Here is a 25,833-nt window from a genome sequence, read left to right as displayed (position 1 = left end):
CATGTGCGAAAACTCCATAGACAAAAACCGGCAAGCTGTTTCACCATCTCAGAGCAGGTGAAAAAATTAGCAAAATCCCTATTAGGCAAAAAGAACTTTTTTTTTTTTAACTTAATTCCGCCTGATAATGACGTCATTTTTGGGGTCAAAATGTAAAAAGTGTTGGAAAATGGGTTTAAAGTGCAGGGTCAGGTATTTTGGGGGTTGTATGGGTGGGACATGTGTTTTAAACATTGCAGTACACTTTATAGACACAAAAATATACTTGTACCTATTTTAATGTACCGCCAATTTAACTGCAATTATTTTCTCAAAAAAATATTGCTTTTTATAATTTTTCCACACTTATACAAATATGCATATAACAGCCCTTTAACACAATTTAAGAACCCAAAATACTTTTATTAGGTCCACTAATACACCTCTATATTAATTTCCTATGTCAGTTAGCCTTTTTATGGGGCGTAGATTGATTTTCCCAAAATGTGCTGTATTTTTTACTGGTTTCACCATGGACAGTTTTTGCGTCTTTTCTAATAGGATAGCGTGAAAAATGAGAGCGCACATAGACGAAAGACGCGACAACATCGTACCAAAACACGCAAATTTTTGAGAAAACATCTCCGACGTTAAGTTATCGTTTTTTCGCGGCTATCTGAAAATGTTTTTGTCTGTAGCCAAGTTCTGCTTGTTCATTGGTTAGGATTTTAGTAGGTGGAGTTAAGGGTGTGTTGGCTAGAACATTCTGGTTCCTCTTTGTTCGTTTGGCATCCTGTCCTCCCTCCCTAGTTGTCAGCTTTTGGGGATTGCGGGAAAGAATGGCTGCCATGACCGTCTTGTCAGTGGATATTGTGGTGCTCTCCTTGTGTAATTGGGGGGGGGGGGGGGAGTTAGATACCTCAAGTCTAGAATGATGAGAGGGCAGAAGACCCCCGCATCTATACCTGATATGTTGTGATTTACGGGTTTGGTTTATTGCCAATGAGTACGGCCATTCTTTTTTTCACTATCACATTATCCTGTTTTTCAATAACTAATTTGAAGAAAACAAATAGCTGAGCCTTTTCCCTGCCAATACTTGTCCATGTCATTATTTTAGATAACAAAACATAACTGTTTGGGAAGTGTGGCTGACAGCCGATAAGTAGCTTAGTAGTACGTGAAACATTTTATTGGCTGTACTTCCTGTATGTAATCAATACACCCAATGCCATAAAAATACAGCAGTCACCATAATATAATGTATCCTGCTGAACATCTATTACAGATCCATAGGCTAGGGCCGTGTAAGGTAGGGGTGAGCGGGTTCGGATTTCTGAAATCCGAACCCCCCCGATCCGAGTCCGATCCAAGTCAGGCTCGACTTTTCCCGCCTGACTCGGATTCTGAAATCGAGGCAAAACGTCATCTTCCCGCCTTCCGAGTCTCGCGGGTTTTGGATCCTATATAAGGTAGCCGCGTCGGCGCCATTTTCTCACTCGGCTGTGGACAGTGAAGAGGGAGGGTGGGTGTTAGGGCTGGCTGGGCTGTGTAGTGTAGTGTAGTGTAGTGCAGAGTAGTGTTGTGCTGTGCTGTGCTGCGCTGTGCTGCTGTTGTCCACTACTTCAAAGTCCATAGGGGCTGGCTGTGTTGTGCTGTGCTGCTGTTGTTAATAGGGGCTGTGTCCACTACTTCAAAGTCCATAGGGGCTGGCTGGACTGTGTTGTGCAGTGAGTTCTCCATAGGGGCTGTGTCCACTCCAAAGTCCTGTGCAGTGTCCCAGTCCTAAAGGGGTGCTGTAGTGTTGTCCAGGGGGTGCTCTGTCCATCAGGGGTGCTCCCCCCAAGTGCTAAAAAAATAATATATTTTCTGTGTTTGTGAATTGTGTGCGCAGTAGCCGCACGTGCATCAACAAAGTAGTGCCAAGCGTGCGCCTGTGTCATAAGTAAAGGGCCGGCTGGCTTGACCGTTAAGGGTGCTGTAACCCCCGAAAGTACACTCCAGTCCAAACCAAAAAAAATATTATTTTCTGTGTTTGTGAATTGTGTGCGCAGTAGCCGCATGTGCATCAACAAAGTAGTGCCAAGCGTGCGCCTGTGTCATAAGTAAAGGGCCGGCTGGCTTGACCGTTAAAGGGTGCTGTAACCCCCAAAGTACACTCCAGTCCAAACCAAAAAAAAAATAATTTTCTGTGTTTGTGAATTGTGTGCGCAGTAGCCGCACGTGCATCAACAAAGTAGTGCCAAGCGTGCGCCTGTGTCATAAGTAAAGGGCCGACTGGCTTGACCGTTAAGGGTGCTGTAACCCCCGAAAGTACACTCCAGTCCAAACCAAAAAAAAAATTATTTTCTGTGTTTGTGAATTGTGTGCGCAGTAGCCGCACGTGCATCAACAAAGTAGTGCCAAGCGTGCGCCTGTGTCATAAGTAAAGGGCCGGCTGGCTTGACCGTTAAGGGTGTTGTAACCCCCGAAAGTACACTCCAGTCCAAACCAAAAAAAAAAATATTTTCTGTGTTTGTGAATTGTGTGCGCAGTAGCCGCACGTGCATCAACAAAGTAGTGCCAAGCGTGCGCCTGTGTCATAAGTAAAGGGCCGGCTGGCTTGACCGTTAAAGGGTGCTGTAACCCCCAAAGTACACTCCAGTCCAAACCAAAAAAAAAATTATTTTCTGTGTTTGTGAATTGTGTGCGCAGTAGCCGCATGTGCATCAACAAAGTAGTGCCAAGCGTGCGCCTGTGTCATAAGTAAAGGGCCGGCTGGCTTGACCGTTAAAGGGTGCTGTAACCCCCAAAGTACACTCCAGTCCAAACCAAAAAAAAAATAATTTTCTGTGTTTGTGAATTGTGTGCGCAGTAGCCGCACGTGCATCAACAAAGTAGTGCCAAGCGTGCGCCTGTGTCATAAGTAAAGGGCCGGCTGGCTAGACCGTTAAAGGGTGCTGTAACCCCCGAAAGTACTCTCCAGTCCAAACCAAAAAAAAAAAAAATTTCTGTGTTTGTGAATTGTGTGCGCAGTAGCCGCACGTGCATCAACAAAGTAGTGCCAAGCGTGCGCCTGTGTCATAAGTAAAGGGCCGACTGGCTTGACCGTTAAGGGTGCTGTAACCCCCGAAAGTACACTCCAGTCCAAACCAAAAAAAAAATTATTTTCTGTGTTTGTGAATTGTGTGCGCAGTAGCCGCACGTGCATCAACAAAGTAGTGCCAAGCGTGCGCCTGTGTCATAAGTAAAGGGCCGGCTGGCTTGACCGTTAAGGGTGCTGTAACCCCCGAAAGTACACTCCAGTCCAAACCAAAAAAAAAATTATTTTCTGTGTTTGTGAATTGTGTGCGCAGTAGCCGCACGTGCATCAACAAAGTAGTGCCAAGCGTGCGCCTGTGTCATAAGTAAAGGGCCGGCTGGCTTGACCGTTAAAGGGTGCTGTAACCCCCAAAGTACACTCCAGTCCAAACCAAAAAAAAAATTATTTTCTGTGTTTGTGAATTGTGTGCGCAGTAGCCGCATGTGCATCAACAAAGTAGTGCCAAGCGTGCGCCTGTGTCATAAGTAAAGGGCCGGCTGGCTTGACCGTTAAAGGGTGCTGTAACCCCCAAAGTACACTCCAGTCCAAACCAAAAAAAAAATTATTTTCTGTGTTTGTGAATTGTGTGCGCAGTAGCCGCACGTGCATCAACAAAGTAGTGCCAAGCGTGCGCCTGTGTCATAAGTAAAGGGCCGGCTGGCTAGACCGTTAAAGGGTGCTGTAACCCCCGAAAGTACTCTCCAGTCCAAACCAAAAAAAAAATAATTTTCTGTGTTTGTGAATTGTGTGCGCAGTAGCCGCACGTGCATCAACAAAGTAGTGCCAAGCGTGCGCCTGTGTCATAAGTAAAGGGCCGGCAGGCTTGACCGTTAAAGGGTTCTGTAACCCCCAAAGTACACTCCAAACCAAAAAAATATATATTTTCTGTGTTTGTGACTTGTGTGCACTGTGGCTGCACGTGCATCAACAAAGGAGCAGCGCCAAGCGTGCGCCTGTGTCCCATAAGTAAAGAGCTGGCTGGCTCATTTCTTAAAGGGTGGTGTAACCCACAAAGTGCACTACTCTCCAGCAAAAATAAAAAAATATTTTCTGTGTTTGTGTGCGCTTTAGCCGCACGTATATATATATCAATATAACATAAATGGAGGACCAAACTTTCTCCGATAAAAATAAAATAGGGAAAGATCAAGAACCACTTCCTCCTAGTGCTGTTGCTGCTGCTGGGAGTTGTTCATCATCCCAGAGAGGAAGTAGGAACATCACTACTTTTACTAAACAATTGACCCTCCAACAGTCCCTAGCGATGAGGATGAAGTACGACAGCAGTCATCCTGAAGCAAAACGTATAACTGAGGCCTTGACTGCTATGTTGGTGTTAGACGTGCGTCCGGTATCCGACATTAGTGCAGTGGGATTTAGACAATTGATGGAGGTAGTGTGTCCTCTGTTCCAAATCCCGTCTAGATTCCACCTGCATCCTCAAAGCATCAGCGACAAGCGTGCGTCTGTCTGTTAAAGGGTGGTGACACCCTCAAAGTGTGCTACACAAACAATTAAAATATTGTTCTTTTTTTTTCTGTCTTTGTGAATTGTGTGGGCTGTAGCCGCACCTGCATCCTTAAAGCAGCAGCGACAAGCGTGCGTCTGTCTGTTAAAGGGTGGTGCAACTCTCAAAGTGCGCCAAAAAATAAAAAACTATTTTTTTAATGTGTTTGTGACTTGTGTGCGATGTAGCCGCACTTGCATCCTCAAAGCAGCAGCGACAAGCGTGCGTCTGTCTGTTAAAGGGTGGTGACACCCTCAAAGTGTGCTACACAAACAATAAAAATATTCTTCTTCTTTTTTCTGTCTTTGTGAATTGTGTGGGCTGTAGCCGCACCTGCATCCTTAAAGCAGCAGCGACAAGCGTGCGTCTGTCTGTTAAAGGGTGGTGACACCCTCAAAGTGTGCTACACAAACAATTAAAATATTGTTCTTTTTTCTGTCTTTGTGAATTGTGTGGGCTGTAGCCGCACCTGCATCCTTAAAGCAGCAGCGACAAGCGTGCGTCTGTCTGTTAAAGGGTGGTGACACCCTCAAAGTGTGCTACACAAACAATTAAAATATTGTTCTTTTTTTGGGGGTCTTTGTGAAATGTGTGGGCTGTAGCCGCACCTGCATCCTTAAAGCAGCAGCGACAAGCGTGCGTCTGTCTGTTAAAGGGTGGTGACACCCTCAAAGTGTGCTACACAAACAATTAAAATATTGTTCTTTTTTTTTCGGTCTTTGTGAAATGTGTGGGCTGTAGCCGCACCTGCATCCTTAAAGCAGCAGCGACAAGCGTGCGTCTGTCTGTTAAAGGGTGGTGACACCCTCAAAGTGTGCTACACAAACAATAAAAATATTCTTCTTCTTTTTTCTGTCTTTGTGAATTGTGTGGGCTGTAGCCGCACTTGCATCCTCAAAGCAGCGCGACAAGCGTGCGTCTGTCTGTTAAAGGGTGGTGTAACCCTCAAAGTGTGCTCCACAAACAATAAAAATATTCTTTATTTTTTTCTGTCTTTGTGAATTGTGTGGGCTGTAGCCGCACTTGAATCCTCAAAGCAGCAGCGACAAGCGTGCGTCTGTCTGTTAAAGGATTACATCGGTGACAGCATCCAAGTAGGCATGTCAGACAGTCCGTACCTGTACTGGCAGGAAAAAGAAGCAATTTGGAGGTCCCTGTACAAACTGGCTCTATTTTACCTGAGTTGCCCCCCCTCCAGTGTGTACTCCGAAAGAGTGTTTAGTGCAGCCGGGAACCTTGTCAGCGAAAGGCGTAGGAGGTTGCTTCCACAAAATGTGGAGAAGATGATGTTCATAAAATGAATTATCAACTCTTCCAGGGAGACCAGCCTCCAGAACGTACAGAGGGACCTGTGGTTCCAGCAGGGACGAATTAATACTCTGTGAGGATGAGGATGTACACACTGAAGAGGGTGAGGAATCGGTGGATGAGGAGGATGAGGATGACATCTTGCCTCCGTAGAGCCAGTTTGTGCAGGGACAGATAAATTGCCAGCTTGTTTTGTGGGGGCCCAAACGAACCAATCATTTCAGCCACAGTTGTGTGGCAGACCCTGGCGCTGAAATGATTGGTTTGTTAAAGTGTGCATGTCCTGTTTATACAACATAAGGGTGGGTGGGAGGGCCCAAGGACAATTCCATCTTGCACCTCTTTTTTTTCTTTGCATTATGTACAGTCTGGGGCCTAGTTTTTCAATGCCATCCTGTCTGCCACTGCAGTTTCACGCCTAGATGGGTCACGTGTTTGTGCCGCCCACTCGTGTCGCTTAGCATAGTCATCCAGCTACCTCGGTGCAACCTTTTGGACATAAAAACACTATTGTGAGGTTTGAGGTATTCAGAATAGACTGGAAATGAGTGGAAATTAAGGTTATTGAGGTTAATAATAGCATAGGAGCAGAAAAACCTACAAATTCTGTGATTTTAGCTGTTTTTATGCTTTTTTTCAAAAAAATACAGATCCAAAACACAAAACCCAGAACCCAAAACACGGAAGGGTGGTTTTGGCAAAACCAATCCAGATCCAAAACACGAAGAAAGATCCAGATCCAAAACCAAAACACAAAACACGAAAAGTGGCCGGTGCACACCCCTAGTGTAAGGGCATAATTCAGTCCCATAAGGCGCACAATGTACAGCGGCATGAGCAGTATAATGCTGGAGGAAGGGGGGCAAGCAGGCAGGATGAGATGGAAAGTGAGAGGAAGTAAATAGAAGGACAGAAATTTAGAATTCCATCTTCATTTACTTTATGCCATCACTACATTCAGTTCCTGTCCCTGACAGTGTCTAATATCATTTATACGTTTATGTTGGAGGTGCACAAATAAGCCGGTAATCTTTATCAATTTCACTACAGTCTACATACATCAGATATATCCCAAACGAGTCAAGTATCAAACTACAATGTTATAATGGATAATCTGACATACAGCTTATAGTGATCAGCATGGCGGTACCCATGTACCAATATTCTTTGGCAGGGCCGGCTCCAGGGTTCTGAGCACCCTGTGTCGGCTCTTGAGAGAGCGCCCTAGCCGTGCACGACCGAATTTGGGGGCGTGGTCTAATTACCATAGGCCACCCCCATGTGTGATGTTATTTTGAGGCGTGCCCGCATGGCACGCCTCCAAATAACGTCAGGCTAGGGGTATAGCCCAGCACTCAGTCACTGGCTGGTCTTCCCCCAGCCCTCTCCCTTCAGTGAATGATTGCCGCGCGCATCCATTCACTCTCTGGGGGTCCTGCACCGCCGCACAGCTGCGGCGGTGGGGGTCCCCAGCCTCCCAATTTGACCACCCGAGGGCCACTTCGGCCCGCTGAAATCGGGATTCTGTGGAGGGGTGCTACCCTCTACGGGTGGCGCCCCTGTGCGACCGCCAGGGCCGCCATCAGGGGGGGACTGCCGGGACTCCAGTACCGGGCCCGGAGAGAGGGGGGCCCAGGTGGCTGCGGCAGCGGTGCGGCCGGCATTCAGGTAGAAATATCATTGGCAGCACTTCAACATAGGTCAGCGGCCGCTAGCCAATCAGAGCTTGCGGAACGGCAGCCAATCAGGAGCGCCCGCTCCTGATTGGCTGCCGGCCCGCAAGTTGTGGATTGATTTGCCGCCGGCACCCCTCTCTCTCCGGCAGGGCCTGTACACCTGTAGGGTGGCCTGCTGAAGCGGTGTCGGTCTTGCCTCTCCTGGTGAAAATGTCCTTACCCCAGCGACCGCACCCGTACACACTGTGACGGCACCCAGCACCTGTTTACACTCGCCCCCCAGAGAAGGCTAGAAAAATAAAACAGTCTCACTGTCTCACACAGTGAGTTGCGGTGGATTCGGGGTCTGCAGCAGCTGGGCCCGGCGCCGGTGACATCACTATGTTACCGGCTGGCCCACTGCAGCTCTGCCTCCAATGCCATCAAGACAAGCTCTGCAGCTGCTGGGCCTTGCGCGCGCCCCTCCTCTCATCCAGTGCTCCCCTGCCCTGACCCCTGAACCATGGCACAGACCTGTTCCTTGAGGACATCACCCAGCGGTAAGTAGGCTGGGAGAAAATACAAGTCAAGAAGGTGCCATCTGTAACTAGAAGTGTATATGTATATGTGTGTATATATATATATATATGTACACACACATGTGTGTGTATATTATATGTATACATATATAATGTATAACTATGTGTTGTATATCTCTTTATGGGCCTGATACAGGGGTGGAATGTGTGTGTGTGTGTGTGTGTGTGTGTGTGTGTGTGTGTGTGTGTGTGTGTGTGTGTGTGTACACACAGTTATACGTGTGTGTGTGTGTGTGTATGTGTATATGTGTGTATATATATATATGTATATCCAGTGGTCGAATTGGGAATTTTATAGTGGGGGTATGGAAAATCTAAGGTTGCACTTATGTGCGCACCGAAGGCTCGCATGCACCGGAAAAGGGTGCGTGTACTTACGACGCACTCTTTTTCAGTAGCATAGTGTGCCACACCGTAGTACCCCTTATACACATTATGCCATACAATAGTAGTGCCCCCTATACAATGCCCACAGTAGTAGTGCCCTTTATGCAATGCCCACAGTAGTTGTGCCCTTATACAATGTCCACAGTTGTAGTGCCCTTATACAATGCCCCCTATGCAGTGCCCACAGTAGTAGTGCTCTTTATACAATGCCCACAGTAGTAGTGCTCCTTATAGTAGTGACCCCTATACATTGCCCCACAGTAGTAGTGCTCTTATACAATGTACACAGTAGTAGTGCCCCTATGCAGCGTCCCTGGTAGTAGTCCCCCCTATACAATGCCCACAGTAATAGTGCTCTCTATACAATGCCCACAGTAGTAGTGCCACTATACATTGCCCACAATAGTAATAGTGTCCACTATACATTGCCAACAGTAGTAGTGCCCCTTGTAATAGTGCCCCTATACATTGCTCACAGTAGTAGTGCCCCTTGCAGTACTGCCTCCTATTCATTGCCCACAAGAGTAACAGTGCCCCAATACATTGGCCACAATAATAGTACCCCTTGTATTAATGCCCACAGTATATAGTAGTAGTGCCCCTTGCAGTAGTGCCTACAGTAGTAGTGCCCCTTCAAGTAGAGTAATAGTGCCTCTTGTAGTGCCCCTTTGTAGTAGTGCCCCTTTGTAGTAGTGCCCATAGTACTGGTAGTGCCCACAGTAGTAGTAGCAGTAGTGCCCCTTGAAGTAGTGCCCATAGTAGTAGCAGTAGTGCCCCTTCAAGTAGTGCCAATAGTTGTAGTAGTGCCCCTTGAAGTAGTGCCCATAGTAGTAGCAGTAGTGCCCCTTGAAGTAGTGCCAATAGTAGTAGTAGTAGTGCCCCTTGAAGCAGTTTCCCTTGAAGTAGAGCCCGCTTACACATAAACACACAAACACATAAAAACATACCCCCATGAAGCCCCGCTACGGTGCCCGCCGCCATCCGCCACAGTGCACAGTGCATAGTCCCCTCCCGTCAGCTCCGCGCTCTGCACTGTGGGAGAGGGAGAGACGTCATGATGTCTCTCCCGAACACGCACTGCAGGAGCCGGAGCTCAGGAGTGAGCTCCGTCCTCCGGCTGCAGGGAAGGAGGCGCTGGGGGGGGCCCTGACTATTATGTCAGTACCGGGCCCCATAATTTCTGATTGCGGCCCTGGTGAACGCACTGGTCGAACACCCATAGAGCCGGCCCTGTTCTTTGATACATAGGTACCTACCTCTGTGTGCTGACATAATAAGCATAAGCAGCAGGGAAGCCAAGTGATGGGTGAAAAAAATACAATATAAAAAGAAATGTGATGATCATTTAACACTATTTTTATTTATTTTCAAATACCTACATGTAGCAAAAACATAAAGAAGTACCATATGACACAAAGAGATATTTAAACTGACACCAGTGAAAATATTTTTTAATCCTGGACCATCACATATTTAGGCTTTACCCCTACCAATACAATTACAATAATGGATACCTGGAGAACAGTTTGCAGAAATGCCTGCTTGCCAGTAAGTATGAACGCCGTTACACGGGCGTGCATAAATTAGCCATTACGATGCCCTTCGCAGCTTAGGCTTTCACTGCGTGCGATGAGGTTAGGAATTTCTGAGTAAGGTCAGACCTTGTGCAGGTGTGTGGAAGGCTGCGATGGTACTCCATGTTACTGATGGTTTCGTTATTTTGCTAAGTATTACGGATACGAGTAAGGGGATGTGGGCTTCCTTATGTTAGGCTGCAACGGCATTGCGACTGCAGACATTAGCATATTTTGGCAGTGGGTCTGCGTGAGTAATTGCAACTGCGATCGCAATAGCGATCCATAATTAATCAGGCCAATAGTCGTGCTGTTGACGGTTGCACATGTCGAAATATTGATAATTTACAATCGACCATGTTGACATTTAGACTGCCAACACGGATGTTATGTCGATACTGTTAGAATGTCGACATCATCGTTTTTTTCTAATTGTATCCTTAACTGCAACTAACCATCCTGGAAATGTAGACATTTTAACTATCATCATCATCAATGTTGTGACTGTGGAAACACTGAATGCCAACATCTTTGGGACTGCACACATATATATAAGAACATGTGCATTTTTTATGTTCCTGTCCCTGAGAAGAGCTACTGAGGTCATGATATCTGAGCAGTTAAGGCGGCCAATAGTGTCGCTGTCCAGCAGACACGGAGGAGGGGCATGATAAATGGAAGTATCTGTGTACACATCACAATGTATAGAGGTGATCTTCATTCACTGCCTGGAGACATCTAAATGACGGTCGGTGGATCGGACAGGTTTGAAAATCAAACTAAATGATCCAGATGGTGTTCCAGCCATTTTCAGGCTGTGAACGGTTATTGTTCATGCCCATTCTCTGAACGATAATCATTCAAACCAGTAATTTAGTCAGACGGTGCCAGATTATCATGTATGGACAACTTTAGAGTGCACAGGTAAAAACAATTGGCTATGTAGACCTTTTACTGCTCTTACCTTGATGGCCTCACTATTCTCTGTCTTCGTCAGTTCTGTGCTTTCATGCTCCTCACTGCTTCCTTCATCCATGTCGCTATCTTCATCCTGAGTCGAGTCTCTCTTTTGGTCAACAGATGTGTGAGTATTCATCTCAAGTATGGTGACGGGTAATATGAGTTTACTCTGCTCCACAGTCTCATCATTAGAAAACACCTCCACTACAACGCTACAGGAGGGGCTGTCAATACCACTGTCCCGGTTGGGCATTTTACCATTATCATTTTGATCTACTGTTAGGTCCTCGTTGCCATTGTCTCTGCTGGGTTCCCCCATCCTATGTACAGACAAACTTTCTCCACAGTTGTTGATGTCAGTGATGCTCAAGTCCTTAAATTTTATATTATCAGAACTTGACAGTTCTGCGCTGTGAGAAATCGCAGGTTCATTATCCTCACATCCCGTTTGCTCATCTGCAGAGATTCCGCTCTCAACTGCTGAATCTTTCCGTGACGAGCGAGGGCATTGGGAAGGTCCTGATCCGGGCTCCATTCTGAGATTAGAATTATGATGGTTCTGATTCACAACTTTTACGGGTTGCCTGAGAAAACAAATATAAGGCCTGAGTTAATATTCGTGACGGGGGGGGCGGGGGGGGGGGGTTAAACTGTCCAGTCCTGCTTATATAGGCTGTTTACAACAAACAGTCTTATCCCACTGAACTAGACTGTGATCCACTCATTTTCAGCCAGCAAGTTGTTAGTTGAAGCATGCAAATCATATTTTATTCATGAGCATAGTCATTTTAACCCACCACAGCTTTATTGGATGGCATGGTAAATCTCCAAGCTCTACACTAGAGACGGAATTGGTCATTACCTTACACTGCCTAGATCAGACAGCCAGCAGCAGGTTAAATTTATAGCTCTGCATCTCTATGGGAATCTATGCTGTAGAAATCTCAGTTTAATATGCACAGATGGCCATGAGAGTAATTATGAGTTATGGGGTAATATATATACACACGTCTCTACCTAGAATCCCTAGATACAAGATTCATTCTTCATTCTCTGCCAGCAACCAGCATGTGAACGTAAACGTAGAAATGAGAGATGTTTGCTCAGGTGAAATCAATTCTATTTAGTCAAAGGGACAACTAGCCAATGCAACAGACATGGGTCCTGGTAAAGAATAGGCCCAGGAGTCAGAGTGAAACATGTCGGCGGCTGATGATTCCTGCAGTCTATGTGCATACGGATTTACTCATAAACATCAATCAGATAGAAGATACAAGTAATGTAATTCAGGCACCTCTGTCATATTGGTGGAGATATAATGAATGTGTGTGTCTGTGTCATATTGGTGGAAATATGATGAATGTGTACAGTATGTAGTTCAGGTATCTGTGTCATATTGAAGGAGATATAATAAATGTGTATGTAGTTCAGGCATCTGTGTCGGTATACGTTCAGGAAGCCCGCGGACGCAATGCCGACCGCCGGCTTCCAGACTACTTAATCCCGGCGAGGGTTAATTGACAGGCGTCAAAATCTAGACGCCTGTCATTTTACTGACCGGGAGACCGGCACCCAGCATCCTGATCGAAGGGATGCCGGGCGCGGACAGCCGCGGGGGAGGGGAGGGTTAGGTTTAGGGCTCCCGGGGGGGGATTTATGGTTAGGCGCCCCCCGGGAGGTTAGGGTTAGGCTAGGGGAAGGAGGGGTTAGGGTTAGGCACCCCCGGGGGGAGGTTAGGGTTAGGCACCCCCCCGGGGGACAGGTGCAGGCGGCGGGGAAGGGGTGTTAGGTTTAGGCACTTAGAGGGGGATTAGGGTTAGGCAAGGGGGGAGAGGTTAGGCTTAGGCACCCTAAAGGCGGGTTAGGGGGTAAAATTAGGTTAGTTTATACTTACCTTTAGGACGATCGGGATTTCCTCCTCTGTCAGGCTGTCGCTGCCGGGATTTGAACTTCCAGCCGTGCGGTCGGCGGTAAATCATACCGCATGCATCTGTGTCATATTGGAGGATATATAATGGATGTGTATGTAGCACATATAAAGAGTCAATATTTGCAGTGTTGACTCTTCTTTTTCAAGACCTCTGCAATCCGCCCTGGCATGCTGTCAGAATTTGTGGGTTTTTGTTTGTCCACCCGCCTCTTGAGGATGGACCACAAATTCTCAATGGGATTAAGGTCTGGGGAGTTTCCTGGCCATGGACCCAATATTTCGATGTTTTGTTCCCCGAGCCACTTAGTTATCACTTTTGCCCATCATGCTGGAAAAGGCATTGTTCTTCACCAAACTGTTCTTGGATGGTTGGGAGAAGTTGCTCTTGGAGGATGTTTTGGTACCATTCTTTCTTTATTCATGGCTGTGTTCTTAGGCAAAATTGTGAGTGAGTCCACTCCCTTGGCTGAGAAGCAACCCCACACATGAATGGTCTCAGGATGCTTGCAGGGTCAACACTGCAGATATTGACTCTTTGCATAAACTTAAAGTAATTGTTAATAAAAGCCTTTGACACTTATAAAATGCTTGTAATTATACGTCAGTATACCTTAGTAACATCTGACAAAAAGGTCTAAAAACACTGAAGCAGCAAACTTTGTGAAAACCAATACTTGTGTCATTCTCAAAACTTTTGCCCATGGCTGTAGTTCAAGCACCTGTGTCATACTCAGGCCCGTCAAGAGCCGTGCCGTGCCCCGGTAAAAAGGGGTGTGGCATAATCGTGGTAGGTGTGGCCACGCCCCCTTAGGTTAAATAAAAAAAAAACAGTTTTGCAGCGCTGCGCGCTGGCGAGGGTATGCGCGGTGAGTCCCCTCAGCCCGGCGCATAACCAGTGGGGGGCGCGATCAACTTGATCGCTCCTCCCACAGGCATACTGTAGGAGACTGCTGTGGCTGCTTCTTAGCAGCCGCGAGCAGTCTCCAGGGCAGCCCAGCACACAGCAGTGTGTGCTGGGCTGCCGTGTGATGTAAGAGGGGGGGTGAGCGGTGCCGGACCCAGGCCCCCACCGGGCACCTCCAGCGGGCCCGGGTAATTTGTACCCGCTCCCCCCCCCTCTCGGGCGCCCCTGGTCATACTGAAGGAGATATAATGGATGTGTATGTAGTTTAGGCACCTGTGTCATATTGGAGGAGATATAATGGATGTGTATGTAGTACAGGCACCTGTGTCATATTGGAGGAGATATAATGGATGTGTATGTAGTACAGGCACCTGTGTCATATTGGAGGAGATATAATGGATGTGTATGTAGTACAGGCACCTGTGTCATATTGGAGGAGATATAATGGATGTGTACAGTATGTAGTTTAGGCACCTGTGTCATATTGGAGGAGATATAATGGATGTGTATGTAGTACAGGCACCTGTGTCATATTGGAGGAGATATAATGGATGTGTATGTAGTACAGGCACCTGTGTCATATTGGAGGAGATATAATGGATGTGTATGTAGTACAGGCACCTGTGTCATATTGGAGGAGATATAATGGATGTGTATGTAGTACAGGCACCTGTGTCATATTGGAGGAGATATAATGGATGTGTATGTAGTACAGGCACCTGTGTCATATTGGAGGAGATATAATGGATGTGTATGTAGTACAGGCACCTGTGTCATATTGGAGGAGATATAATGGATGTGTATGTAGTACAGGCACCTGTGTCATATTGGAGGAGATATAATGGATGTGTATGTAGTACAGGCACCTGTGTCATATTGGAGGAGATATAATGGATGTGTATGTAGTACAGGCACCTGTGTCATATTGGAGGATATATAATGGATGTGTATGTAGTACAGGCACCTGTGTCATATTGGAGGAGATATAATGGATGTGTATGTAGTACAGGCACCAGTGTCATATTGGAGGAGATATAATGGATGTGTATGTAGTACAGGCACCTGTGTCATATTGGAGGAGATATAATGGATGTGTATATAGTACAGGCACTTGTGTCATATAGGAGGAGATATAATGGATGTGTATGTAGTACAGGCACCTGTGTCATATTGGAGGAGATATAACAAATGTATATACAGTACATTTTAAGCGCCTGTCTCATATCGGAGGAGATACACAGAGTATCAGGGACATGTGTCATATTGTTATAGATATAAGTGTAGTACAGTTTTTGGAAGGAGGATATTTTTGTTGTTGATGTACATTTTATTTGTTTAACTTTTTTTTTTAAGATAAAGGTGTGCGTCTTACCGGTGCAACTGGTCGCATTTAAGATTTTGCTATGGGGATCAATGTTTTTATATACATTTCATCTTGCTGTGACAGCCATGTAGAGCAATGACTAAAGTAACTTTCAAGGCAAAGTCAAATAAGCACGGACAGTAGGCTCTCAGGGGCCACAAAGAAAGTGTCTTTTGGAACCGCATTGACTATATACTGTAAGTGGGTATCATAAATAAAAGACATATCTTTCCAGTAAAATCCAGATTTAAAACAAATGAGGACCAAAAGTCCAAATTTAATGGTTTTATCAGAATCCTGACTGATCAGCGTGTATACTATCACATACCTGATGTTTTCAAACTTTTCAATGAGAATACTGATGTCGGATATGTTTGTCTGGTTCCTTTCTCTTGTCCCGGATCGTCTGGCAATTTTGGGTACGGATGGTAAAGGTCTTGAAGGCGCGGGAGGGATTCTTGGGCCAGGTGTATTTTGTCCTCCTGATATTAGATGGGCTGGCTTAGGAGGTACTATTAAAAAAATATATAAATACAATTACGAAAGTACATTGTGATCATTAGTCGGGACGGCTTATTACACCATTACATAACATCGTTACTTAACTATTACTAAACTAAAAATATAAGATGTTCTATAGAAAAGGATTAGTCCCATGTCTATACTGGCTAAACTGGACATTAATCCAGCCACTCAAGTCAAGAAACCAGATCTACCAGTGCAAGCGCACATTAAGGGGTCTATTTACTAAGCAGTGTTAGGAGACAGAGAGAAAAGTGATAAGGTGCCAGCCAATCAGCTCCCAACTGTCATTTTTCAAACTCAGCCTGTGAGATGGCAGTTAGGAGCTGATAGGCTGACACCTTATCACTTTTCACTCTGTCTCCTAACACTGCTTAGTAAATAGACCCCTAAGGCTGAAATGGTGGACAGTAAAGTTTGTACTCAGCCGCATAATACTGGTAAATACATTTTATGCTCGGTCAATGTTTGGAGGTTTTAGCATAGACATTTGTTAACATCACAAAATCCTTTTTTAATTAGATCAATTTCTATTTCGGGTGTAAGGTTCCTTTGGTAGCATGCAGAGAATGCATCATTTAAATGTTAAACATTTCTTTCAGACCAGTTACTACATATATGAAGTATGTTATAAATGTATGCAGATGCAAATGTACATATTCCTATTTCCTCCCACAGAGGCAAATAATCTTCTCTAAATTTGTGGCTAACCACCGTCAACCTTCCTTCCTTTTGTATTAGCATTTACTCTGCTCTGAGTAAACACATAGCTACTACCAGAGGGGCTTGGTCATACATTCACGATACAGTGAGTGCTGGAGTGTATTGAGTGTTGTGTGTATATTATGTTTGGCAAAGATGGCATGTTACTATAAATAAACATTTTTTACTTTTTACTTTTCTTGATTAGGTGCATTACATCATAGCCCAAAAGCTACCCTTTCTGGTATATGAGGTTTTAAAGCAGGGATGGGGAACCTCAGGCCTGGGGGCCATATAAGGCCCCGGAATCATTAGGTCTGGACCTCAGAGCTTTTTTCTGCTAGCCTCATCTGGCTTGAAGGGTGCCTAGAATGGCCCCTTCCAGCCAGTATCTATGCAGCAGTGCCGCCAGGAGCATCCTTAGGACGCTTCAGATGGTCACACTGGTGCCCTTACAGCTCCTTAGAGCATCCGCAGGACGCTCTGAGCATTGCTGTAATCACCGGCGATTGTGACCCCGCCCCGTGTGATGTCACATGGAGGGGGCGTGGCCTGCACTGGGCCCGCAAAAAAATTTATATATATCAAAATGGCCCTCGTCAGAAAAAAGGTTCCCCACCCCTGTTTTAAAGGCTTGGTTTACTGAATCAAGATTGTCTTTTAACCAAGGATACTCTACATATACAGGTAATTATCATACAGGCCAACTAGACTGCACTATTCAAGGAACAGGAAGTAAAGGGGTTTAGATTTATTTTACTTCTTGATTTTTTTATTTTAATATGACTTGGTCTTTATAAACCACTTATTCCCATGAAATGTTGGTGGAGGAATTATGGTTAGAGAGAAAGACATGGCCATGATTGAAACAGAATAATTAATTTAGGCCATATCCATTCACAATATTAGTTTTAAATCTTATTCTGACTCTAGCACCTCTTTCCCAAAGACATGCCCATATGTATTGCTTTTTATTGCCTGCCATGGAGTTCTAGTTTCAATGAACTAGTTGGGTTGACAAACAAAAGCCTTATATTTAGCGACTTTGGGGAATATTCATTTAGCCATGGGGTTTACCCTGTGGCTAATTGCTGCGCCGGACCTATTCAATTAGCGGTGATACACCGCGCGAGAGTCCCCGAGACCCAGCACGTGAGTCCCTGCAGTCGGACTTTACCTTGCAGATCGTGGAGGTGCGAGGTAAAATCTGCGTAAGAACTACCAAATTGGGCTCGCGTGCGGGGATAAAAAAAATTGATTACGCAGTTTATGTGAGTCACAATTTTTTTATGGAATAGCTTTTCCACGCACCGTGGGGATTTTTGCTGGCAATTGGTTGTGGGGTGAACCCTGCTGCTAATTAAATATGCCCCATACAGTATACTTAAAAAAAGCATTTGTCTAGGGTCAGAGCACCATTTTGCTTTCGATTGTAATTCTGAGTGTAACCATCTTTGAAGTGGGTGGAGATAGGGCCAACTGTTGCCAATCAGATTATTCAGTAGACTATAAGGTAGAAGTAGGGACCACTTAAATCTCTCTTTCTGGCTCCGAAAGGTGCCCCAGTGAAATCTCCCCACTCTCACTTACCGGCATCATGGCGCAGCTGGCAAAGGGACAAAGTAAAATGCTCATGGGGGGCAGTGGCTGCACATGTGCACAGTAACCTGTCCTAATGGGGATAAAGTAAAAGTCTTTCTAGCATTGCAAGTCCCACTTGCCTGGTATAGACCAACACAATCTCCAATGGCGTTACCCAGCGACAACGATTTTTGGTACTAATAAATTGCAGTAAGATCTCTGTGGGCGGTCCTAGGCGACGCAAAGTAAGTAAACATTGTATAAATCTGATTTCTCCAGTGTTAATCTGGTAATATAATTAGAAAGGCTGAGAGGAATTTTCACCTTTCTCTGGTGAAAACACTGGAGAAAGGGCTTTTCTCAACTTAATAAATAGCCCTTTCTGTCTCCTAATACCCAGTATTGTTTTATTACAGCATCTGTTCTCAATCGTAAAGCACGTTGGTGTATGCTGGTGCTGTAGAAATAAATGTCAATACATATAACTGGTCCCAGCAGCAGGAGGTGGGTGCGCTGATCTTGTTGGTGGCTGTAACCTGTCCACTTCTGTGAGTTATCTGTACATAGGACATTAGTTATTTTCTTATCCTTGTGAATTCATTTACATCAGCTCCAAACATTTTCAATCCAAAATCTATTTTAAAGCCTGATCCTTATTTGTCACTGAAGTTTAAATTATGAACATATAATCATATTTATTATTATTATTCCTGCACAGAAATGAACATACTGTACATACTTTGGAATATAGATTATAAAATGTGCTTCATAATTTCAGCAACACTTCTGTTCTCTTAGAAACTTTAGCAATTTGGTCCTTAGTGTCTGTCTGTAAACATAAATTTTGCTGTTGCAAAGAGATCAAGACGTCAAAACACATCACAGCTTGTTAAATACCAACCTTGGGGTTTTTCTAGATTTGACTTCCTTACTGGCGTAGCTTTTGCCCGCAGCTTCTTTCCAGTTTGCTGAATACATAGTATTGGGCGAGTGTGCTGGGTCTTTCCGAATGGACTTGATTCAATGTGACACTTAACTTGGAAAGTGGTGCAGCCACGACCTGAGAAGACACATAAAGAAATGTAACACTCCATCAGCTGATTTATTGGGCAAGAAGGCGGCACATCTATAGAGTAGGAGAGAAAATTGCTGCTGTAAACATACAAACACAGACTCAATTTAAGAAGTGTCTGAGGGGTCTATATAGGATTAGTGGCTCAGTGACTGCATTATGTATCGCTAAATATCGCAGCAATACATAATGCAGTTGCACTGGTAGTTACCAATATGGAGCTTCTATTGGAAACGTGACAAATAACTCTGCAAGGTTTTTCTCCAGGTCGCCTGCAGCATAATGCTGTTGGCAAAGGGTTACAGTAACAAGCGCCCATGCATAGTAGCTAGCTAACGCCATTCTGAGATGGCAAGGTGTTTTGTCTCTTGTTAGATTGATTGTTGCTGGCATCCCCATAGAGGTCTATAGAGATGGCAGTAAGGGATGAAAAAAAAAAAATTTAAGCAGCGATATCTCCGCTTCATTAATAGACCCCGAAGGATGCAGTATACTCCTGAGTAATGAAAACTGTATTCTAGAGATGGCAAACTGCTGCTGAGATCATGTTATTCATTGGTCTGTCGCTATGCCTAGAATGTACCCGTCCAGTTAGAGAACGTTCTACAACAAAAACATAGGCAAAGCACAACAAGATATGAGCGGCACATATTAACTTATATTTAACAGCTAGGCCTAATTCCATCTATAGGAAAGGCCATCCATCAGCAACACAGAGGAGGCAGCCATTCTTTAGGGAAAAAGTCTATAGATTCACAGTCAATGATCAGTGATGTCAATGGTTCAATCTACAAATCAGCTACTACTACAGGTTGCATGTCTCTGGTACACTAGAAACACAAAAATGGGAGAGATTATACAAAGTAGAAATTTCTATGAGATTTTAATTCAGATGCTGAAAAATAAAATTGGACTGTTCTACAATATAACTACTATAAGAAAACTTGTGGCTTTATCTAACAGAGTGGTAACGTTCTGTGTATAGATGATAATATTGGAGCCTCGGACAGAACATTCTGTGATAAGCCGTATTAGTTAATATATGGGTGAATGATTTGGACTCTACTTGTGGGCTTGTGACTTCTTCACCTTCAAATTGCCAACAACACTTATACTATTAAAAATAATTTTCAAAATGTATTGTTGCTAACCCCTAGCCTTGAGCACTGCTGCCCTGTCTTTTCAGTTGGCAGCTCAATACCCCCTTATCCGTTGGCTCCCCATCCTTTTGGTGTCGACTTACCTTCTCCTACCTTCTATTTCCTGCCCTTAACCCATCCCCTCCAGCCAGCATGGGGGTTTCTTTTCTGTCTCTGGTGCTTCTGTTTCTCTGTGCTTCCCTCCTGTAAACTCATCAAAATGTTCTTTAAGTTTGTGTCTTATTAATGCTTTTAGCATTAATAACCCACTACCATTACGAAACTGAATGCCAATTTTGGTTTTGTCCAGGAAACCAATTTCAAGAGTGGCGCCATCCTTCCCTGTTCTGGAGAAGGGTATGCCTCCAAGATTATTAAAAAGAATGGAGTGGCTATTATGATTCACAGAAGCTTTTCCAGCTTTTAGATTCCAAAATTGAGGGAGATACCTTATCCTGGGCAGAAAGACTGCTCACCAAACCATCACATTGGCAAAAGTCTATGACTTTAATACTAAACAAACCACTTTAAAAAAAAAAAACGTTACGGCAATAGTCTTCTATTAGTATGAGGTGATTTTTAACACAGTCCTGGCAAAAATCAGGCCCTAAAGGGTGGATATTCTCTCCAATGCATGGTATGATCATTCTCTTATATGGGCATCAAGGAGGTTGAACAAAGTATTTAACCTTAATCTGACCCCCGACATGTCTCTCCCTACAATTCTGGAGGTCCACAAATCTGTGACCCGAGGTGCCACCTATAAATATGACTCATTCTATAAGCAGACACAGTTGTTGGTCTACATTTCCAAGCAGTTGCAGCAGCTTGAGCTGTCCTCACATTACGGGTTTATATGCGACTTTTGACATTCAGAAGTGAGATTCGGTCAATTCTGGTGGATTAAATTTAATATAAGCTTTGATGGCTTAAAGAGCGGTTCTATGAAAAAAGTAACAAAGCAGACACATTGCTGGCTAATAGACTCATAGCTAAGCAGACATCCCGCACTGCTGTAGCCATAGAGGATAAACGAGGAACCCTCACTTATAACCTGGTTAAGATTAATCCTTTTAATACAATACAAGCTTTTTTTGGATGTGTGTCAACTTCCATAACCAGAAAGTTATTCCATCCTCACCCTTAACAGGGACTTTTTGGAGAAGGAGGTAAAGAAGGCCCTCAAATCCCAGAAATAATCTTGGGTGCCAGGCCCTGACGGTTTCTCCATGCATTATTATAAAACGTTCTCCCGTCTTGGTTCCTCACAAATCACAGTTACTTAATGCTATTCTGCAAGGTGAGTGATTCCAAGTTGAGACTACAAAGTCTAATATTTTTGTAATTCCCAAGCCATTGTGCTAGTTGTAAGCCCATTTCTCAGCTGAAAACTGACGTGAAGCTATTTGCTAAGGTCCTAGCTAATAGGCTCAACAACAATATGACATATTTAATTAATCCAGGTCAAATGGGCATTGTTCCAATGAGACAGGCATTAGACAACACAAGGCATACTGTGGATCTGATATCCCACATTAAACACTTGACATTGCCTTCATCGGCTTTTGCATTGGGCACTGAGAAAGCTTTCGATAGACTTTCTTCGGCCTTTATGTTCAGTACATTAAAATAGTTATGGTATTTGTGGTGAGTTTTTGAGGGCTGTACAGGTTTATCGCATGCACCTCTGGCCTCTGGACTGACCTGTAGTCTTAGCTTTTCCATGCTCAGCCTGAGACATGGTACAATACAGTGCTACCACCTTTCTCCATAGGCTATACTACGCCTTTTGCATTGAACCTTTGGCTGACATGTTTCGATTGAATTCTGAGTCTACAGTAATACGCCTTTAAAATTTTCTATGGGGGCCGTTGTCCATTTGCTACAGTATCTTGGCATACAGTTTAGCAACATTTATGCTAGCTTTTTCATGAAAACTACAGTAGCATGTTGAAGGCTATCAAACTGTATTTATCACCATGAAAATCTCTATATACATCATGAACTGTGAAGCTGCTATAAACTCTCCCAGTTCCTCTGCCTTTTTCCTACCACAGGACTCTACAGTCACTCCGTGGAGCATTTGTACGAAACGACAAGAAACACTGACTGAGCCGAACCTGTTTAGCCAGGCCTACTTCTGGTGGTGGTGCGCTTGGCCTCCAAAGCTTTGAAACAAACTATGATGCAGTACAGCTCAACCTTGTACTCTCCTGGCATGACTGCCCCAACAGGAAATAAATGGTTGGCATCTGTGGCTATCCTAGGAGTTTAAGAGATAACGTCTTCCTGTCTCCCTCTGTCGCTCAGGTCGGTTTCAGGCTGTGCACTCCTTTAAGTCACTTTCATCCAGTCACTCAGGAACAGATAGAATAAACTGCTAAACCTACCCTCATGCCTCTCTCCGCTCACCCCTACTTGGAAAGAACCATGTTTTTCTTTGGGGAGCTCATCAAGAATCATCTTCCTATAGCTCTATATTGAAGTGACTAGATTTTTGAACACATCATGGCTAAATTAGCCCAAACACTCACAAGAACACAAGGGGCAGGCAGACACTAGCATTTGCATATTATCGCAGCTGCAAATCTGAAATAAATCGCAGCCACGCATGAATTAGCATCCACCCCTGAATCAGGCAAAATGTATCACTGCAATATGCAGCATACATAGGGGTCTATTTACTAAGCCTTGGATGGAGATAGTGCATACTTGTCGACACTCCCGGAAGTTGCGGGAGGCTCCTGATTTTTTGGGTAGCTCCCCGCACCTCAGGAAGAGTAGGCAGATCTTCCGTATCCCGCCCACTTCCTAATGAAACGGGCAGGATGGGGAGTTTTTACAGGGAATTTGTGGGTCCGTAGGTAGAGGACGGAGCCAAAATTATGCAAATTACTCCATTTAGCCTAATGACATCTACAGTCCAGCTCTGCCCCGAGAAACTTCAGGAGAGGAGGATGGTAAAGTTGGTAAGTGTGTTTGACAGTTAGGAGCTAGTTGGTTGGATCTTGATCTCCGTTCACTTTATCTCCATCCAAGGCTTAGTAAATAGACCCCACAGATTGTTACTACAGAGGCAAGGTAAATAAACCTCTTAATCCAGAGGTCCCTAAACGCAGTCCTCAAGGCTCCCCCAACAGTTCAGGTTTTAGAGATATCCACGGTTGAGCATAAGTGACTAATTGGTACCTCAGTCAATTTGATTTAACCACCTGTGCTCAACCATGGATCTCCCTAAAACCTGAACTGTTGGGGAGCCATGAAGACCGCGTTTGGGAACCTCTGTCTTAATCACATCACCTATGAAAAGGATGCATCCGTTTCGATTTATATCACCTTTCTGCTTTTTATAGTCATTTTTCATCCATTTCAACAAATAGTAAAAGTCACTTTTCAAGCTAATAGTTTAGGTCACCCTTCCAAGTGATATCAAGCAGCATTAGAGCCAGCATAACCTGGTGATATACACTTTGCTGGCTGTGTGGCTGGATGCTAGGGGCAAATCCTTCACATTTTTTCTTACCGCTCCTGTTTACCTCAAATATTAAATTTCACATCCTTTATGTTCGTCATGGAGTTTCTTAACATAATGTCAGTTCTCTGAAGTGTAAATACAGTCTTTGTTCTTGCTACAATTAACATTATTTATTTTACTTCCTGTATGAATATCTTGTAATGCTCTCTACGCATTTTATAAATAAGGACAATAGCTGAATATTACGTCTTGTGACAAAAAGACTAAAAAGGTAGACAGTATTTGGTTCCACTTGCTTAGAAGAATAGTGACCTAAAGACTGAATGCAATTATCTATGGTTTAGTGTCATATCTATACATCAAAACAAACACTGCTGTTTAGTGCACAAAAATAAAGACTGAAAATATAATACGTATACTTTAATAGAGGCTGGTGTACACATGCATAAAATGCACTTATAGAAATCAGGGCCGTAACTAGGGGTGTACAGCTGGTGCAGCCCATCCAGGATGGAAGCTGAGATGGCCGACACCATTGCTGCCCCAGCGGCAACTTGTGTCAGGAGTTCCTTAGGCTGCACTCGGGGCCCAGGCCAGCTGTGTGATCCTGGCCCTCTCTTCAGTGATGTCATATGTGTGGGAGAGGGTGGTGTCATCAGCCAACACAAGGTGTGGAAGAGCCCTGCCATAGCTCTGCCAGTCATAAATGTTAGAGGTCTGCACTTTGTACATTACAGGATACGAATAAACACACCCGATCATTAATGAATAATATTGGTTGTTGCTATGCTACAGAGGCTACCACCATGATAATGTAGAGATGGTCAGGTCTACATTTAAATCACATTAGCTTATAAAGAGGAATTGTGATATAGCACTTTGGTCTTGTTCAATCATATGTAAGCTGCATTGTTTTAGTAAGTCATCCTGGCAGCCAATATAGATTACAACATTGTACTCTAACCATCTGAAAGAACTGCAACAATACTCGTGTTTAAGAACACCATGGATTTATGCATTTAGTATTTTTGCATTACCCCTTTGGCCACGCTGACAGTCTGAATTTCCAGGCGTTTACTTTCTAACATTAGGCTCTGAACCCTGTGGCATCATGACACTGCACACATCGACACAAACAGTATTACCCTAGGCATGAGAACCCTGTCTGTGTCATGTCGTCTGGATATGGACCGCTTGGATGCCGAGCGCCGGCATCCTATACCCATCCCATTTAAATATTTAGTATAGTTATATATAAGAATAAAACAAAAATCAAGAGTTGAATCCCATGTATAGTGAGAATGAGTGATATGTACTAAATAGACAATTATTTTTTGTCAAGCACTTTTTTTCTTCAAGCACTTGGGACGGCCATGGGGACCAGGTTCATGCCGAGACTCGCAAATCTCTATATGGGCCGCTTCGAGGATAACTACATCTGGATCGGACCATATAGAAATAACCTGGTCCTCTATGGCCAATATATAGATGATCTGTTTATTATTTGGAAAGGGGTATTTGAGTTAGCACAAAAGTTTGTGGATTATTTGAATGACAACACTTATAATTACAAACAACATTTAGTCACGAGGAGATTAATTTCCTGGATAGAACAGTCTCAGTACATATAATCTGGACATACAATGAAATAAAAGATCAAAAATAGGCATCCTTTTCGAGCAAGAACTAAAATTCATAGAGACACAGAATCCAATCATCCCAGTATTTTATGATTTACCTAAAATACATAAAAATCCCACCATACCACCAAGCAGGCCAATAATCTCAGGAATAGGTTCAATAACTTCACATTTATCAGAATACCTAGACCACATCCTACAACCATATGTACAAAAGCAACAGTCATATTTGAAGGACACTACTGCAGTTTGAACCACCTAAATGGGATAGAATGGAATGACCAACTATGGTTAGTCACGGCTGATATCACATCACTATATTCTGTCATAGACCATGAACAGGGCATCACTAGCATTAAATACCACCTGGAAAAAGACAAGGAAATTACAGAACTACAGCGTAACTTAACACTTGCATCAAATTTAATCTAAGACACAATTATGTGTGGTTTGAAGACACCTTCTACTTGCAAAT

At 44.0% G+C, this 25,833-nt stretch overlaps 1 protein-coding gene across 1 annotated transcript in view; it reads right to left on the bottom strand.

Annotated features, from left to right (window-relative positions):
* The window catches only part of FGD3 (FYVE, RhoGEF and PH domain containing 3), a 258,633-nt gene that overhangs the window by 97,225 nt on the left and 135,575 nt on the right, over positions 1 to 25,833 (bottom strand). The window contains exons 2-4 of the mRNA XM_088478691.1: positions 18,934 to 19,092; positions 15,556 to 15,739; positions 11,035 to 11,614 (exon numbers count right to left, since the gene is read on the bottom strand). Of these exons, the coding sequence (XP_088334817.1) occupies positions 11,035 to 11,614; positions 15,556 to 15,739; positions 18,934 to 19,092 (923 nt within the window). The remainder of the gene's footprint in view (positions 1 to 11,034; positions 11,615 to 15,555; positions 15,740 to 18,933; positions 19,093 to 25,833) is intronic.

Source organism: Taudactylus pleione, unplaced genomic scaffold (genome assembly GCF_031769625.1).
Source record: "Taudactylus pleione unplaced genomic scaffold, aTauple2 ptg000217l, whole genome shotgun sequence".
In the NCBI taxonomy this organism is placed as follows: Eukaryota; Metazoa; Chordata; class Amphibia; order Anura; family Myobatrachidae; genus Taudactylus; species Taudactylus pleione.
Note: the sequence above shows the minus strand (reverse complement) of the source record. Positions and strands in the feature narration are given on the sequence as shown.